Source organism: Schistocerca serialis, chromosome 5 (assembly GCF_023864345.2).
Source record: "Schistocerca serialis cubense isolate TAMUIC-IGC-003099 chromosome 5, iqSchSeri2.2, whole genome shotgun sequence".
In the NCBI taxonomy this organism is placed as follows: domain Eukaryota; kingdom Metazoa; phylum Arthropoda; class Insecta; order Orthoptera; family Acrididae; genus Schistocerca; species Schistocerca serialis.
Window position 1 is genome coordinate 253,156,011 of NC_064642.1, and position 20,192 is coordinate 253,176,202.

Sequence of the window (20,192 nt, forward strand, 5' to 3'; positions counted from 1 at the left end):
CCAACTCAGATGGTATAATAGCTGGACGGCTCAAAGAAAACTTGAATCTCATTACAAATAAGTCCCCCACTTATACAGTTATAATTGGTGGAGACTTCAATCTACCCTCTATTTGTTGGCGAAAATACATGTTCAAAGGCGGTGGTAGACAAAACATCTTTCGAAATTGTACTAAATGCTTTCTCTGAGAATTACTTTGAACAATTAGTTAATGAGCCCACACGAATTGTAAATGGTTGCAAAAACACACTTGACCTCTCAGCCACTAATAATCCTGACCTAATAGAGAGCGTCATGACAGATACAGGGATTAGTGAACACAAGGTCATTGTAGCGAGGCTCAAAACCATATCAACCAAAACCACTAAAAATAAACGCAAAATATATGTATTTAAAACAGCAGATAAAAATTCACTTGATGCCTTTCTAAGAGAGCATCTCCATTCCTTCCAAGCTAATTATGTAAGTGTAGACCAGATATGGCTCAAATTCAAAGATACAGTATATCGACAGCAATAGATAGATGCAAAATGCATAAGTTAATAAGAGAGGGGACTGATCCACCATGGTACACAAAACACGTCAGAACACTGTTGCAGAAGCAACGAAAAAAGCATGCCAAATTCAGAACAACGCAAAATCCCCGAGACTGGCCAAGTTTAACGGAAGCTCAAAATTTAGTGCGGACGTCAATGCGAGATGCTTTCAATAGTTTCACAATGAAACATTGTCTCAAAATATGGTAGAAAACCCAGAGAGATTCTGGTCGTATGTAAATCACACCAGTGGCAAAAAAAAAAAAAAAAAAAAAAAAAAATCAATATCTTCACTGCGCAAATGCGATGGAAATGTTACTGATTATGAGGCCACTAAAGCGGAGTTACTAAATACAGTTTCCTGTAATTCCTTCATGAAAGAAGACAAAGTAAATATTCCAGAATTCGAAACCAGAACAGCTGTTATCATGAGTGACATAAAAGTAGATATCTTAGGTGTTGTGCAAAACAACTCAAACCACTTAAAAAGGCAAGTCTTCCAGTCCAGATGGTATACTAATCACATTCCTTTCAGAGTGTGCGGACACAATAGCGCCTTCCTTAGCAATCATATACAACTGCTCAGGTCTGTTCCTAAAGACTGGAAAGTAGCACAGGTCACACCAATATTCAAGAAAGGAAATAGGAGAAACCCATTGAATTACAGAACCATATCGCTGACCTCAATTTGCAATAGGATTTTGGAGCATATACTGTACTCAAACATTATGAATCACCTTGAAGAAAATGACTTATTGATACATAACCAACACAGATTCAGAAAATATCGTTCTTGTACAACACAGCAAGCACTTTATTCCCATGAAGTAATGAGTGCTGTCGACAAGGGATCTCAGATTGATTCCATATTCCTAGATTTCCAGAAGGCTTTTGATACCTTTCCTCACAAGTGACTATTAATCAAGTAGCGTGCATATGGAGTATCGTCTCAGTTGTGTGACTGGATTCGTGATTTCCTTTCAGAGAGCTCACAGTTCATAGTGATAGACGATAAATCATCGAGTAGAACAGAAGTGATATCTGGCATTTTGGATGGTAGTGTCATAGGCCTGCTGCTGTTCCTGATTTACATACATGATCTAGGTGATAATCTGAGCAACCCACTTAGATTATTTGCAGATGATGCTGTAATTTACCGTCTAGTAAAATCATCAGACAAGCAATTCCAGTTACAAAATGATCTGCAGAGAATTTCTGTATGGTGCGAAAAGTGGCAATTGGCACTAAACAAAGAAAAGTGTGAGGTCATCCACATGGATACTAAAAGAAATCCGATAAATTTTGGGTATACGATAAATCGCACAAATCTAAGGGCTGTCAATTCGACTAAATACCTAGGAATTACAATCACGAGCAACTTAAATTGGAAAGACCACATAGATAATATTGTGGGGGAAGGCGAAACAGAGACTGAGCTTTGTTGGCAGAACAATTAGAAGATGCAACAAACCCACTACAGAGACAGCCTATGTTACACTTCTCCATCCTCTGCCGAAATATTGCTGCACAGTGTGAGATCCTTACCAAGTAGGATTGACAGAGGACATTGAAAAAGGGCAACTCATTTAATGTTATCGCACAATAGGGGTGAGTGTCACTGATATGATACGCGAGTTTGGTGGCAGTCACTGAAACAAAGGCAGTTCTCTTTGCCGCGAGATCTATGTACGAAATTTTAATCACCAACTTTCTCTTCCGAATGCAAAAATATTTTGTTGACACCCACCTATATAGGGAGAAATGATCATAATAATAAAATAAGAGAAATCAGTGCTCAAACGGAAAGATTTAGGTGTTTCTTTTTCCCGTGCGCCATTCCAGAGTGGAATGGTAGAGTAGTAGTATGAAAATGGTTCAATGAACCTTCTGCCAGGCATTTAAGTGTGAACTGCAGAGGAACCATGTAGATGTAGATGCAAAGGTGGGAGTCTAAGTTTAATTTGTTTCTTTCAAGATACTGAGGCATGAAGTTTTCAGTCAGCAGAAGATCTCTACTTGTTCATTCATGACATAGTAAGAAGCGAGACTGATCTTCTTAAGTCTTCTACATGCTTCTCAGATTTGAAGCTCAGTTCTCAGACATCAGGTTCTTAAAACAGTAAAACTATTTAAAAAATGAATCATATATTTTTAAATATTATTTCAATTATAATGTTACTTAAAATCTGTCTTGATTGCAAAATTTTTTTTTATTATTCATATGACCGGTTTCGGTTCATTCAGAACCATCTTCAGATCTGTAAAAATAATTATACTAATTTACTATTTCACGAAAGCAAATCTTTTTCATCCTATCTAATCAACATCAAATGTATCAGAACGTACCTGATATTTCAGTTACAGGAGTAACCCGTCCAAATCCAGCAACTTTCACATGCTACGTCACATAAAATTGGTTGGCAGAGTGCACGTCATTTATATTAATTATAACACTATTACCGACAGGTGGCGTCTGGTACATTTGTTACATTCCATTTGCACATACTGCATTCAGTAGATCTTTTTTATATTAAAAATATTTAATTAAAATATGTAGATGTCAAAGCTAAAATCTGTACGTGTTAGGATTAAAAAACAGTAAAATTATCATTTTTATACGATCTAAAAGGCATAGGGCGATTTATATATCTATGGTGCTGGTGTGAACTTGTTTTCTTCTATGGTCTGCTAACAAGTACAGATTTTAGCTTTGACATCTACATATTTTAATTAAATATTTTTAATATAAAAAAGATCTACTGAATACAGTATGTGCAAATGGAATGTAACAAATGTACCAGACGCCACCTGTCGGTAATAGTGTTATAATTAATATAAATGACGTGCACTCTGCCAACCAATTTTATGTGACGTAGCATGTGAAAGTTGCTGGATTTGGACGGGTTACTCCTGTAACTGAAATATCAGGTACGTTCTGGTACATTTGATGTTGATTAGATAGGATGAAAAAGATTTGCTTTCGTGAAATAGTAAATTAGTATAATTATTTTTACAGATCTGAAGATGGTTCTGAATGAACCGAAACCGGTCATATGAATAATAAAAAAAAATTTGCAATCAAGACGGATTTTAAGTAACATTATAAAATCACTGATTGCTGTTATCCCATAAGACATTGTGTCTGTTTTTGCAATTATTTCAATTTCATATAAGTACAGACTAAAAATACATAAAAAAGTGTTGCTATTAGTGATAATAGGACCATCAGTGCCAAGCACCAAGTGCAGACAACTTTGTTACAACATTCTAAATGTTTTATACTTAACAGCTCCTGTAAATCTTAAAAAAACAGTTTTTTCCAAGTCCGTCAAACTGCTTTAGGAAAGGTAATGCTCATGCACTGACCTTCAGATTGTATGAGTATGAAGAGAATTGAGGAAGGCCTGTTTGTAAGGTCCTCTTGTCAGTGTAAAATAGGCAAGATCTTGTGATAATTGGACTTAACTGGCGTAACCTCGCCAAAAAAATGTCATAAATTTTACCGTTGCCCCAGTTGCTAAGCTTGTTTTATTTGTGCTAGGCCTCCATGTTGTCCCTCTTTTTTCTGTTCGTGTGTAGCTCTTTTTTTTTTTCTTTTTTCAAAATCAGCTAGTAATATTAAAATATTTCTCTCTTGTCATTAAAAACACTCTTTTGCATTAGTTTGGAGTGACTAATGCTTATCAGATGATGTCAGTGCTCGTCACACATTGCATTTGTATCCAAGACCATTCACATTTCTAGTTACAAAATCTTTGTTTTCAACCTCATTTGTTTAAGTTTGGATTAATTGCCTCTTCTGTTCACTCTAGTATTGACTGTGTTTTTAATATGTCATCAGTAAATATTAATAAAAAAATGTGAATAAGTAAACTGTACCAAATGTTGTTATTTTCTAGGTATATCAACTTTGGCAGTACAAGTTTTATTTCACCCCCTCTTACCACTGATTCCTGATCTCCCACTCCACACCCCTGTCCTTCACATGATGTACAGCTTTTTTAAATTGTTTGTCAGAGGACACAGAGGACACAGTTTGTAGATAATGTTGATGTAGTAGTATATGAATGGTGAGTTACCTGTTGTGATGTGCCATAACACATTTTACAATGAAAAATTGTCAGTCAGGCCACCTGCTTGCTGCTTGACATCAATATTTCTCCCCAAAGCTGTCAAACATGTTCCTTTCATCAAAGATATGACTGACAACAGTGACATGTTGATTAGTGACTTAGCTTCATTTACATTAAAGATGTATATCTAACTGGAACTAAAGCCTGATACGCTCCCCGCATCTCAGCTATTACAGCTCATCTCGGGTACTGCTAATCTTTACAACTGATTCGTGTAATTTTGTCAAACCCTGAGAAATTGGTATCCTTGTACAGAAAGGTACTCCAGAGAGTAAGCTAGCATGAAGCCGAGGATGCTCCCTTTAAGTACATGCAACACTGGTCTCTATACTTAGTTATTAGTGACAACTGACAGTCTTTTTTGTTCTGGAACAGTGCAAAAATTGTCTGCAGCCAAGGTATGTTGCAGCTCATTGCCCCCCTCAAAATTGGAGATTGCATACTGAAAATGAAATCTTTGCAAATGACACTCATCACACAGTAATTTAATGTTGTCTGTGGAAAAGAGCTTGCCCCTTGCAATGTATGATTATTTTAATGACAATACTATAGCTTTTACATATACATATTGTTAAAGAAACTATTCATATATCTGACTTTTAAAATTTCCAGATTTTTGTCAATTTGCATAACTTCTGTTACTGCAGGAATGGCAAATAACTTGATAAAATTATGTAAATCCAGTGCAACTGTAAGAGAGTGAAATATTGCACTGGAGCACCAGAAGACTAGTGAAATGCAGGAAGATCAGCAGAGGATCAATGATGGACACAATAGCTGGCATCCATCAGGCACTCATAAAAACAAATGTTCCCTTTACTACATTACTTTCATGTAAGGAACAGTTTCTTTCTCACTATAAAGATTGTCCTCTGAAACACTGTCCTTAAACATCAACTGAAACCCTGTCTGCATTCCAACATAAGAAACATGAGATATGAATCAAGCAATAAAAATGTCCTGTGGCTGCTTGCACTTTTGTGTTTATATCTCATGTCAACATGGAGTGAGTTATGCGGTATTGTTTCTTTGATGACAACATATACTTAACAAGCAACTCTGAAGTAAAGAGGAGTGTGGACAGGCTGTATGTTAATATCACTTAGTGAAAACTACAGTTCTCTGGCAGAGCTATCCAGGCATCATGTTTTTGAGGAGTACTAGCCCAGCAACCTAGCCAGGAGAATTTCTGTGAAGCTTGGAAGGTAGGGAAGAGATACTGGTAAAATTGAGGCTGTCAAGGCAAGCTATGAAGACAATCAACAACTGCATTGCCCGCAAAAGACATCTGTTTGTGTTTGTGTCCCTGGCTGTAGAGTTCCAGTCCAAGAGCAGCAGTTCTCAGTTTGTATACAGTTTAATTTAGTGGTAGTCTTACGTATTCCTGAGTAGCAGCAAATAGTAGCAGTTTACCTGTTTTAGTAGTTGTTAGAGTTGTGAGTTTTCTGTTCATTTTTGTGAAGTTGGTTAAATTTGTAGTATAATTTAGTGCTGCAGTTGTCACTAGTGTCACCTTATTTACTTGATTCTGTGACCTATTTGCATTTGCTGTGGACTGGTGTTGGTGAAAGGCTCAGTGTTTTCTAGTAGCTTGCATTTGTGTATTTAATAAGTTTGGCAGTGCAAATCCTCATCTAAAAGACAACAGGGCTCATTTTCTTCTTCTTCTTCTTCCCCGTTGCTTCATTTGAATTTTAGTAGTAGGATGAATAGGTTCTGTACATGCTATATGCAGACACAGGAGAAGCTGGCTGCAGTTCATGAACAGCTGAAGGTACTGCTGGCCACAGTCAGCTGTCTGCAGCCTGCTGCCTCAGGATGTAGCAGTGATGGAGAAAGTGATGCATTGCACGGTACACATAAGAGGACGCTTGTTTTGCCCAAAGGCTCTGCTGCCGAGGCCCTTCCAATGTGCATGGCCTGGGGGAACCACACTCACTGCAGAGTGAGTGGCAAGTTGTATCACGTTCGCTTCACTCTCCCCTCTCCCATTCACCCTGCAAGTCAACAAGTGGCCACTTCTTGAGCAGGGTCCAAGTAGGCACACAGGGGACTGGTATGCTAGTTATCGAGAGCTCCAGTGTTATTAGGGCACATTATGGAGCCCATTACTGAAATAGCTTCAGGGCTGGAAGTGAGTCCAGTGTGTGCTCAGTATGTATGCCTGGGGACAGGGGGGCTTCCAAGACGTGGAGGCGGTCTACCTCTCAGTGGCTGTGGAGTGTCCTGGGGACAGTGATAAAAGTTGCAGCTCATGTCGGCACCAGTGACACCTGTCATTTGGGTCTGACACCATCCACAGTTCATACAGGTGAGCTGGCCTCATTCGTGCAGTATAAGCTGAGCTCACAATTTGCAGTATCATACCCAGAATTGATCGAGGTTCTTTGGTTTGAAGCTGGGTGGAGGGTCCCAACCAGAGGCTACATTGATTCAGTGACTGTTTTGACTGCTGGACGTGCATTTTGGGGTGGAGAATTGTAGGCTACTCCTTGATGGATCAAAGACACTTCAGATGTCAGAATTCTAGCAGTAAAATGACAAAGTATTAGTAACCAAGTCGCTGAATTTACACCCCTCCTGAAAATTTATTGAACCGAGAGCTGGAGTGAACCCAAAAGAGAAAGCTCTGAACTATTTAACGAGGCCTGGAACATAGATTGAAAAGACAGATTAGATGCATTGAAACGGAGTATTTATTCCAAGGAACAAAAATACTGGGTATATTGATCAAAATTGAGTCTGGCTGTGAAGTTATCTGGACACAAGTAATTAGCTTAGACCAACTCAAGTTAGAATCATTCAGAGTAAGTCTACAATAAGTAGTACAGAAGTACCCCGATCATGTAGTGTTAGTTGGAGGCAACTATAACCTACCAAGTATAGACTACGATGTTAATTGCAGTTGGTATGGACAAACATTTGTGTAAAGCAGTTTTGAACACAGTTTTCCAAAATTCTCTTGAGCATCTAGTTTGACAACCCACACACAATGGAAATATTTTAGACTTTGTGGCAATAAAAACGCCTGATCTTATCAACAGTTTCAACATAGATGCAGGGACTGGTAATCATGATGTTGTCATAGTGATGATCGTAACGAAAGTTTTTAAGTCTTCAAGAAGGCTAGAGTGTTTTTATGCGGGAAGGAGATGATGAGCAGTTCTTAGCATCGTACTTTGGCAATGCATGGACACCATGTAGTTCCAGTATGGTGCTATGAGCAATATATTGTGTAGCACGATGTTATTGTTTCCAAAGTTTTGTTCATCCCTGTGTGTGCAGCTATATTTAACTAAATCTTGTTGAAGATTCGGCACAATAGAACAAACAAACCCTTTTAGGTGTGCCATCTGACTGAAAACAATGCAAGAGATACTCGGGAGTTTTTCTCAAAGAAAAGCTGTACAAAATCCTATTCCTTAATTGCCTAGTCCTCTCCCAGTATTGCATCCATCTATAACTTACAGCTGTTCCTTTCATAATACTGAAGTTGACAGAACTTAGTTTTCTTTGGGGAATCTTGTCATTTATAACTGTATCTGTCAAGAGGCCAAAGTTAAAAAAAAATAAATTATCCCCCCCCCCCTCTCTCTCTCTCTCTCTCTCTCTCTCTCTCTCTCTCTCTCTCTCTCTCTCTTTCTCTCATATATATCCTTCTCCCCCCCACTCCCCTCTCTTGTCCACATCAACACTCTGGCTACCACCTTACTCTCTTCTTTTCATATAAAATGAATAAAATTACTTATAACAAGGATGAGGTCATGAGGATTTCAGCTATTCGACACTACACTCAAATTAAGTGCCAATCAACTATTCATTGCTGATTCTTTTGCATGAGACGAAAGCACTTAATGTTACTGCACAAATTACATTTATCTCATTCTTTCTCCTTTGTATAATTGCATTTAAAGACTTTAAATAAGGAGCAAAATGTACATGTTTACATTTAAGTAGGTGTGAGGTATCTTGACAACTAGTTGTTAGGATAATTTCAGTGGCCAGCAGTTCGTCATTTCACAGAGACAGAATGACTGGCCAGTACTCATCTTCGAAAGTTGAATTTCCAGTAATATCAGTAGAAACATTTTAAAGTGAACAACTATTCCTACTTTCAGAACTATTAGCATATCCATCAGGGAGGAAAGAGGGATAGGCTGGTGAAGATTAGAAAGGAGCAACAGATCACTCAGATTCCAGGATGAGACACACACATGTTGTAAGGAAGAGGGGTTTTCCCTAAGCTCTGTTACACACCTAACACAGGAGTTCCCAGTAACCAGCATTCCCACACTTTGCACTGGTTAAGACCTGTCAGAAACATGAGTCCTGGTCCCAACAGACAAGATTTTTGTACTGGCTCAGGTTTCATCTTAGCAGTGGGTAGCACCTTGGACAAGTTGCTAAGGTGTAAGTGGATAGTTGAGCATTCAGTATCCAAGTTCACCTTCAGCCCAGAGAGTTGCAACTCTGTCACTGGTCATTCCTCCCCCTGGCTCTCCTCCTTCCTGTAACAGAACTGCTCTCATAGGTTATTCTTATGTACCTCCTCCATTTGCAATTCTCAGATACCTAAAAATATCCCCACCCTGTAATCCTTCTATTCCTACTAACCCCCCCCCCTCTCACCCACCCTCCTTATTACAAACATGCTATCTCCTCTCCCTCTCCCCTCCTTCCCTCTCCCCTCCTTCCCTCTCCCCTCCTTCCCTCTCCCCTCCTTCCCTCTCCCCTCCTTCCCTCTCCCCCTCCTTCCCTCTCCCCCTCCTTCCCTCTCCCCCTCCTTCCCTCTCCCCCTCCTTCCCTCTCCCCCTCCTTCCCTCTCCCCCTCCTTCCCTCTCCCCCTCCTTCCCTCTCCCCCTCCTTCCCTCTCCCCCCTCCTTCCCTCTCCCCCCTCCTTCCCTCTCCCCCCTCCTTCCCTCTCCCCCTCCTTCCCTCTCCCCCCTCCTTCCCTCTCCCCCCTCCTTCCCTCTCCCCCCTCCTTCCCTCTCCCCCCTCCTTCCCTCTCCCCCCTCCTTCCCTCTCCCCCCTCCTTCCCTCTCCCCCCTCCTTCCCTCTCCCCCCTCCTTCCCTCTCCCCCCTCCTTCCCTCTCCCCCCTCCTTCCCTCTCCCCCCTCCTTCCCTCTCCCCCCTCCTTCCCTCTCCCCCCTCCTTCCCTCTCCCCCCTCCTTCCCTCTCCCCCCTCCTTCCCTCTCCCCCCTCCTTCCCTCTCCCCCCTCCTTCCCTCTCCCCCCTCCTTCCCCCTCCCCCCTCCTTCCCCCTCCCCCTCCTTCCCCCTCCCCCTCCTTCCCCCTCCCCCTCCTTCCCCCTCCCCCTCCTTCCCTCTCCCCCTCCCCCTCCCCTCTTTCCCTCTCCCCCTCCCCCTCCCCTCTTTCCCTCTCCCCCTCCCCTCCCCTCTTTCCCTCTCCCCCTCCCCCTGCCCCTCCCCTCCCCTCTTTCCCTCTCCCCCTCCCCCTGCCCCTCCCCTCCCCTCTTTCCCTCTCCCCCTCCCCCTGCCCCTCCCCTCCCCTCTTTCCCTCTCCCCCTCCCCCTGCCCCTCCCCTCCCCTCTTTCCCTCTCCCCCTCCCCCTGCCCCTCCCCTCCCCTCTTTCCCTCTCCCCCTCCCCCTGCCCCTCCCCTCCCCTCTTTCCCTCTCCCCCTCCCCCTGCCCCTCCCCTCCCCTCTTTCCCTCTCCCCCTCCCCCTGCCCCTCCCCTCCCCTCTTTCCCTCTCCCCCTCCCCCTGCCCCTCCCCTCCCCTCTTTCCCTCTCCCCCTCCCCCTGCCCCTCCCCTCCCCTCTTTCCCTCTCCCCCTCCCCCTGCCCCTCCCCTCCCCTCTTTCCCTCCCCTCCTTCCCTCTCACACACACCCTTCCTGATATCCTATTCCATTCTATGGACTTGACCTGACTGACTTCTTCCTACTACTTCTACTCCCCTCTGTGGACATCCTCCTATAATTTCTAATCCTTTCTGTGTATTTTCTCCTCCATTTGTCATTGTCCTGTTCCACCCCATATGTTTCTTCCGTGTGTATCTTCCTAGCTTTTTCAAAGTGCTACTACTACTGTGCGCATTCTACTCTTGTTCATGCACACTCAATTGCTTGCTGTCCCACTTCTAATGAAATAATTGTTTGTGTTTCTTGAGTCATTAAAATCATACAGTTTCTGACAACATAATTTAAATTTTGTCTTTTCCGAACAACACACTACACTGATATTCTTCTTCTGGAAATGTTCCTCAGTGTGTTATTCAAAATGGCTGCATGCATTAAAAGACTTTCACCCCTCGTAAAAATTTCATGTTTTTAGGAAACGAAGATTCCCACCAAAGTTAAAATTATTGTCAGAGGAGGAATACTATGAACAGGGTGTTCGTGAAACAAAGAAAGCTCTTGAGGAACTCAGAGGATACTGCTCCAGTCCGGAGTGTGATACATGGAAGACAGTTCTCAAACTGAAAAATCCAGTGAGGTAAAAAAACAGATGCAATAATTATTATTTACATTGTCCCAGATAGAGCAAAACTATAGGAGTACCAATAAATAAATGGAAAAAGTTAGCCCTAAACCATTTCATTCTAACAGTTCACTTTGTGGAGTTCAGTGTACAGGGAAAATGGAACATCGGTTTCAAATCAGTGCCATAAAATTACAGTTCGTGCATTTTTCTGTCAAGATATGTGAAAATAAAGATGATCGCTAATAGACTAATTAATAGCCCACACATAATTTGAGAGAAATTACACACACACACACACACACACACACACACACACACACACACACACACACACACACTTCATACACAGCAGTAACCAAACACTACTGGATACGTTCTCACAAGACGCAATTAGACGTCACATTTGCAGTTGCTCTATTCACAAGGCTCAGCTTACATTAGATAAACTTCTCACAACTTTGCACGAAGCTAAAGTCTTAAAGGCTGTAATTCGTTGTGACTGGGTCACAATAGCCACAAATATAACTACTTTATGCAGTGTTGTGGTGTAGCACAATGTTTAACTCATTAACCTGATGAGTGGAAGGAAGTAGGCTTGAATCTTGTCAAATATAGTGTCTTTTTTTAAAAAACCTAAGCAAAAGAGTTTGATTATTATTTTATTCAGTTAATTGGTTTAAATGCAATTTTTCTAATGTCTAATTCTCTGTTATGTCAATGTTTCATTGTACTGACTTTTTGCATTTGGACTCTGCTTATGTTGTCTGTAATCTGCAGACTAGCTTCAGCAAGGACTGCTCATCGGTTGATAATGCAGCAGCTTGTGTGGACAGTGTGAGGATAGTTTCACATAACCAGTGATAATAAGGAAGTTTGTTACATTCAAGGCTACAGAACGCCTTGTCTGCCACAATTCAGTCATTGGTCACTTACAGTCAATAGGCTCACAGTATCCAGTTTCAACATTGTTCCTCATTACACATTAACACTATTTGTGAAGTGACCCACCATGTTTGTATGTCACCTATAACCGAGCGGTAGCCAGTAGCCAATATGGCAACACTGTAGCAGTAAGTGCAGACATTGACATTTCTTCTCTGCAGGCTACGTCTCCATTGTACTGATCTGTCCAGTCAAAGGAAATACTTTGAAGGTTCATATAGTCTGTTTAGTGTTGTCTCTGTACTTCTCTCGGTTCTTTTTATTGCTGTTATGATGGTGCAATAAGTTGGTCACATTGCATTTAAATGTTCCTAGCAAATTTATGGCTGTTTAGCCCCCCACCCTTACACTTCATCAAATCTTAGAAAATATGACAAGGTACTAACTATTACAGGGAACAAAGAAAAGACCAGTTATTGCAGGTCTATTATTAAAAAAAATACACTCTTGTAATAAACATATCCTTTATTCGAAACTGAAAGTAATGCTTGGTGTCGTCGTCATTGTACCAGTCTGCCTCTTAGGGTGGTTCGGGATATTTTATTAAACTTTTCATGTTGTCCTGTAAATCAACAGTAGCTCTTCTGTTTTCATAAGTAGAATGTCAGAAAGAATTGCAGGAACTGCTCTTTTTTGTGTAGTAGAAATGAGTGCCATGACTTGTACAGTTTATATTTGGAGATGCTAAAAATTTCAAATAATTTCTGTAGACAACACAACATCCTTGCTTGTAGTTATAATAGTTCATATTTCATAGTGTGGGAAGATACAGAAACTGTGGAAGCAGGAAGTCCAGGTAAAGGAAAACACCTTGACTATTAAAATTATTTATTATTCTTTAAACAGTGGAAAGTCAATGTTCGAATATCAGAAATGTAGGAAAAGATATATGGCTACTTAGAGTAAAGATAAAATGTGAAGTTACAGGCAGACACAATAAAGACACTTAAACATAAGTTTTTGGCCACAGCCTGTCATATGAAATAGAAGCAGCAATCTGGAGGGAGTGGAGTGGGAACAGGAGGGGATAGCAGTCTATGGGGGCGGGGGGGGGGGGAGGAGGAGAAGTGCTGTCTGGCAGTGTATGCAGTGTCTAGATTGCCAACAGGTGCAGCTTCAGGAGGTTGTGGGACAGGGAGTTGGAGAAAATGGAGCAAAAAAGGAGAGAAGCAGGGAAAGATAGGCGGGTGAGTTGGCACAGGGCGGCAAACAAAAAGGGTGGGAGATGAGAATGGGGAGAGGGTGATAGGACAGTGTGTTTGGAGACCGTTGGGTGGAGGTTGTGGGGACAGTATGTTACTGTAGGTTGAGGAAAGGGTACTTAGGGGAACGGAGAATGCTTTGCAAGGATAACTCAACTCTCATCTGTGCAGTTCAGAAAAGCTGGTGCTCATTGTCCCACAGGCTTGTTTACTTTGCTCTTGGCCACAGATTAGTGGTGGCTGTTCATCCTGGTGTACATCTGGTTGGTAGTAATATCAATATAAAAAGCTGTGCAATTATTGCAGCAGAGGTGGTATATGACATGGCTGCTCACAGGAGGCTCGGCACCTGATGCAGTGGGATAAACCAGGAAGTGCCTGGTGTGTGGATTGGGCACGTCTTGCACGTGGGTCGTCCACAGGGATATGATCCTTGTGCAAGGGTTTGGGATTTGGAGTGGCATAAGGATGGACTAGGATGTTGTGCAGATTGGGTGGGCAACAGAACACCACTTCAGGAGGGGTTGGAAGGATCTCGTGTAGAATGTCGCTCACTTCAGGTAATCGAACCCAGATACGGTTAAGTTGTTCCAGTCTGAGATGGTACTGGGTGACGAAGGGGGCACTCATTTGTGGCTGGTTTTTGGGAGTGGTGGGGGGATTCGGGATGTGAGGGAAAATGGCATGGGAGATCTCTTTGCAAACTAGGTCTGGGGGATAATGTCTGTCTGTGTAGGTCTCGGTAAGACACTCAGCACACATCGTCTGCAATTACAACAACTCCCTTACCCAGTACGCTGAGGTTCTCATCAGGGCCTTCACAGATAGGCACTATCCCGCAGACCTACTTTGCAAACAGATCTCCTATGCTGCTTCCCACACCTAACCAATCCTCCCAACACCCCCCAAGAACCAGCCACAAAGGTGTTCCCCCCTTTCCACAAAGGTGTTCCCCCTTTGTCACCCAGTACCACCCCAGACTGGAACAGCTGAACCTCTTCCTTTGCCAGGGCTTTGATTAGCTATCATGGGGACACTGGACCCAAGATCCTTCCACCCCTCCTAAAAGAAGTTTTTCGTCACCCACCCAACCTCATCATCATCTTAGTCCATCCCTATGCCACTCCCAATCTCAAACCCTTGCCACAAGGTTCATATCGCTGTGGAAGACTAAAATGCAAGATCTGCCTTCCACCCATCCAGCACTTCCTATTCCAGTTCTGTCACAGGTTTGTCTTATCCCATCAGGAGCTGGTCCACCTGTGAAAGCAGCCATGGCACTTACCAGCTCTGCTGCAAGCATTGCACAACTTTCTATATTGGTACGACTACCAACCAGCTGTCCACCAGGATGAATGGCCACCGCCAAACTGTGGGTAAGAGTAATGTAGACCACCCTAAAGTAGACCACACTGTGGCACAACTGCAGCTGAACATAACTTGCTTGATTTCAGTGGCTCCTTCATTTTTCAAGTCATCTGCATCTTCCCCTCCACCATCAGCTTTTCTTAACTGCACAGATGGGAGTTATCTTTGCAACAAATTCTCTGCTCCCATTATTATACTGGCCTCAACCTATGGTAACATACTGTCCCCAAACCCTCCACCTAACCATTTCTAAACCCTCTGCACTATCACCTACCCATTCTCATCTCCCACACTCTTTGTTTGCCACCCTCTGCCAACTCACCCACCCATTTTTCCCCTGCTCCTCTCCCTCTTCACTCTGTTTTACCCACATTCCTGCTCGACATGCTCCTGTCACTATGCCTGTTCGCAGTCTCTCTCTGCACTCTCTGCCGGACAGCGCTCCTCTCTCTCCCCACCCATAAACTGCTGTACCCTCCCCTTCCCCTCTCTTTCAAGATTGTCGTTTCCATTCTGGTACGAGCTGCCATAGTTGTCGGACGTGTGTGTGAGATGTGCTTGCTTGTGTGACTGACTGTTGTGTGTGTCTCTTTTTCTGATGAGGCTGTGGCCGATAGCTTATTTCTAAGTGTCTTTTAATTGTGCCTGTCTATAACTTAAGGGTTATCTTTATTACTCCATACAAATGTAATCCGCCAGTTCCAGCCCACATGCCAATTTTCATGCATTTTTGTCATATTGAATCATATTTAATATTGCACATGTCATTTGCAAGTGCTGATATTTCTTAAAATGAACATTTTTTTTGGTGTGACTGGCTTACGAACTATTCATTCTTGCTCACTTCATTCTGACAAAAGCAGTTGAAAATGGCCTTGCATGCTGAAATTGTCAGGTTTTATTTGTAAAATGTAGGAAAGACGAAGTTTAGGAGGCTGGATTCCTTGACCAGGTTTTCCTTCATCAATATAAAAATGATTTCAGCATGTACAAAAACAATATTTTTTTATTTATTTATTTACGTTCTTTTTCATCAGAATTTTTTAACTTCACATTTACCCATCGTAACTGCTGGTTTCATTAATTTGTGGCGGAGTACTGTATCTTAATAATGGGGTGTGCGGCTTCTTTACAGTTCATTATGTAAATCTTCGGTATTTGTGAACTGTTTTTGGTATAAGTTTGATCAGCGGCTAGGGAGGACACTCATTGTTTTCTCCAGCAACCATAGAATGTCAGAGCTAAATAATTATCTGCTGTTCATAATTTCTTTCTCTGTTATTGTTTAAAATATTGTCTATTAAAGTTGTCAGTAGTAAATGGGGTATGTTTACTATAGTTCTCTGTGTTGTAGTTTGTTCTTTATGTTCCATGTGTAGTTGTAGTAACACAGATTTAGGTCATTACAAGCTGAGTACTAAGAGGCATATGATTCTCTGTTCCAGATTTGCAGAATTCATGAAAGGAGACTCACATTTAAGTGATGATGAAATGGTTCAGTATGAAGTAGAATCCAGACATTCTACTGCCGACTATGACTACTCTGATGAAGAGGAAGAAGACTGACATTTGCTCTAAAGGGCAGCAAATATGTATTGGTTACTAATGTAATTACTCAGGAGAAATTGATGACTGTGCCAAAAAACTGAATAATTATTTTTATTCTTGGCAATGGACATTGTACCATTGTAGTAATTATAATCTCTGTGAGATGTGGGTTTTTAGAATATCAGATTTTGAATATTGATTAGTGTCTTTATGATTCAGAATGATTTTAATAAAATTTATATGATAAAATATGATGCCACATTATATCTTTATCGTTTTTGTCTTTAAAGTAACTGGTGGGTAAGAAACAAGAAGTTGATTAGACTCTTAGTTGAGAGGGAGAGAAACACTGTCTCAATAAATCAGAGATATTATTTACATAAGGATTCTGAAGTAAGAATGATCAGCAACAACTGAGATTAAAATTGCAAAGTTCATTTAACAAACTGCTGGTAACAGTCATGTCAAAGGAGGTATTTAAAAGATGGTTATAAAGCATTATGAGAATATTCTTTTGTCTCCTTTACAACCATTTACATGTTTAACCCTTTCATGACCTGCAGGATATATCTCTCCAATATCACTTAATCATGCATCATGACCATGGGGCAATACAACCCCAAATCTAAAATGGGGTGCCATCTACTGCTTGAAATTGTTAGACTTGTTCCTGTCAAACAGCTTTATTCTGCTGAAAGTTGTTTGCTGCATTGTATATGTTTGATCACTCGTGTAAAAGGTCTTGCATATTTTTCAACATTTAATAAGCAAGGTAAAGATATTATTATTTATTAGTAAATATTTCTTGGGCTTTCAGTATGGTTTCACCACAGATTCAACACTTTGGCTTTCTCTCTTTCAGTGTGTGATACTATATTGCCTGTCTCAATAGTTTCATAAATAATAATCATTCATCGTACAGCATGGTGTACCAGCGCAATTGCAGACCTTATTTCTGTCTTCTGTTTAGAAATGTCTTGTCTGAATGAGGAAGAACTTCTCAAATATCAGTTTTCACTTACAATAACGAAGAACTTTTGTAGAAAAAAGGTAGTTATGGAGCTGTAAGTGAACTCTCTCCCCTTGATGTATCCGATCATTCGATATCTCTTACGGTGTTGACTGAGCCATGCAGGGATTGTCACTGCAACAGTTGTCAATGTTTGAATGGAGACGGCAGAAAATAAAGTTCTTGTGTGCGCAGAAAAAGATAATGGGCCGAACTTATCAGTGAAACTGAAAGTGAAGTTACTGTGCATGCGGAACAAGAAAATGGGGCCAAACATGCCAAAGAATCTGAAACTAAATGGAGCGATGATTTAACTTATTTTGAAAACTTATCAGCATCTCCTGATGCAAGTGCCAATATAGATTTTGGTTTTTGACAGCTTGATAAATATGAAAATTTTTACAGTTTTTTTTTTGTGATGGCTGGCTGCATAAGATCAATAATGAGACTAACTTATATGCTGATAAAGATGTGAAAAAATCATGAGATGTAAAAGGGTAAGACAGGTTAGTCACAATTGGAAAGACACTGTCGTTGAAAAAACAAAACATCTTATTACCATTTATATCATAATGGGATACATAGGCTAGCCAAGCAATGTCACTACTGGTCCTCTGACCTACTATTAGAAGTATGTATGTAAATGCATTTTCTCAGTTACTGAGTAAAACCAGGTTCAAAAGACTGACTGAAAACACTGATTGCAATGACAGGTAGCAGTACCAAAGGTGAAACTGGCTATGACTGACTACACAAATTGCGGCCAATATGTACACTCTGATAAATGTGCAAAAGAAGTATACAATCTGTCATGCATTATGGCTGTTGACGAGAGTATGGCCCAATTCAAAGGCCGTTCTTCAATAAACCAGTATTTGCCAATGAAGCCGACAAGATGAGGCTACAAAATTGGTGTTTTGGACATTCAAAAACAAGTTTCATAAATGATATTGAGTTGTACAGTGGCAATGAGGACACATCAGTAGTTGTTCAGTTCAGGTAAAAATGTTGCTCTCCAGCTTACTCAATCATACATGCAGTCTCACCAACTGTGTTAGATAACTTCTTCACCTCGTACAGTTGGATGAAGGCACTGACTGGAAGAGGACATAATGGGGTTGGAATAGTGAGGAAGAATAGGAACTTACTTCCAGATATAATCAAGAAACAAGACAAACTAAAATGGGATAGTTTATGTTCAAAACAAAGAGATTTGTGCCAGCAATAAACTTGCAAGGCAACAAGGCTGTGACAGTACCGAGTACTTACCATAGCCCAAAAAATTTAACTTTTGTCAAAAGGAAATACAAAGGTGGTATTTCATCATAGGTCCTCTGCCCTGTAGCAGTTGCAGGGTGTATTATTTAAGGGATTGTAGATTGCATTGATTCTTTAGTGAGAAATATGCAATTGGAAGGCGATCTGCAGAGTGGTGGCATTGGGAGTGGTGACATTGCCTTTTATTTTTCATAATTGAACTGGTAATTGTTAACAGTTTTATAATGTGTAATTGTAAAAATGGAGGAGGTCTTAGCCAGTTATCTTTTCGTCTTTGGCTCATCAGACAACTAACACCAGGTCGTGAAATCAAATGAAGAGGAAAACCAAACTTTCTAACAAGAAACAAGTGAGGTGTGAATAATGTAGCAGATGAACTTTGCCTTCAAACTGTTAGATATTTCCAAGCAATAGGCCCAAGGAAATGCTTTGGATTCTGCAGCACAAAGGAGGAGGAAGCAAGAATCAACATGACATGCATACATTGCAAAGTTCGTCCATGTGTCCATGATTGCTTGGAAAAATTTCGTGAAAGTAAAGGTTCCTGTCATCACCATCATCAAAAATTGACAATACAGCCCTTGTATTTGAATAAACTTGTCATAAAATTTATTTTTTGTGTGTGTGTGTGTGTGTGTGTGTGTGTGTGTGTGTGTGTGTGTGTGTGTGTGTGTGTGTGTGTGTGTAAAAAAATTCTGCTGAAATTAAATGTTCTCCCTTATGCTTACCAAAAACTCCCACTCCAATGGGACATACAAGTCCCACATAAAATATTTTAAAAAATACATAACAATCATAAACTTTCCATACATTCCACTTAAGAAGCTATTCCTTGAAAAAAAATACAAAACAAAAATGTAAAAAAATTGAGCAAAAATTAGTTCGATCATAAAAGGGTTGATTTATGTTACTATACAGATGACATTGCTCAGTGCACACAAAAATATTTGACTGGCTCCTTGTATTATTTGTGTCCTTTTTCCCATTTGACATCTTGATTAACCCATATTCCAGTGAATTTGGTAGTGCTTGGATACTCCAAGTGTTTTCTGTTAAACAGTTCTATAACAGTTGTGTAGTTGTGTTTTGTTTATGCAAACAGAATTTAATATTCTATTGGTGTGTGTGTTAAAGGGTGCTATCGTATCTACAAACTGTAATCACAGAATAGGCTCTGACATGCATCATTTCTGATTGCTATTGATGCACACCAGTGTTTCCAGGTGTATAACATGTATACAGCCTTCTTTCACAATTCATAAATCAAGTCTTAGCTATGATTAAATTATGCTCCGTGCAAAATTTTTCCAGGCAGCTTCCTCTTTACCTTTTTAAATTTTTTAACCTACCTGCCCTATTAAGAAATCTAACATTCAACACTCAGTGGAATGCCAGTTTTATTTCTCCTGATGACATCCTTCTGAGTAGTCCGTGCTTGGAGATCGAAATGGGGGCTGTTGTACCTCCAGAATATTTTAGTCAAGAGGACGCAGTCGTCATTTAATCATACAGTAGAGCTACATGCTCTCTGTAGAAATTATGGCTGTAGTTTCCCCTTGCTGTCAGCCATTCGCAATACCAGCACAGCAAGGCCATTTTGGTTGATGTTACAAATCAAATCATCCAGATCACCCCCGTGACTACTTAAAAGGCTGCTGTTCCTCTTCATGAACCACATGTTTGTCTGGCCTCTTCTGTTGTGGTTGCACTTACGGGACAGCTAACTGTATCACTGA

At 40.8% G+C, this 20,192-nt stretch overlaps 1 protein-coding gene across 1 annotated transcript in view; it reads left to right on the top strand.

The window, feature by feature from the left end:
• Positions 1 to 16,631, top strand: part of LOC126481438 (nuclear envelope integral membrane protein 1a) — a 112,326-nt gene extending 95,695 nt beyond the window's left edge. The window contains exons 7-8 of the mRNA XM_050105194.1: positions 10,960 to 11,121; positions 16,067 to 16,631. Coding sequence (XP_049961151.1) covers positions 10,960 to 11,121; positions 16,067 to 16,187 — 283 coding nt within the window. The 3' untranslated portion in view covers positions 16,188 to 16,631. The remainder of the gene's footprint in view (positions 1 to 10,959; positions 11,122 to 16,066) is intronic.
• The last annotated feature ends 3,561 nt before the right edge of the window (positions 16,632 to 20,192 follow it).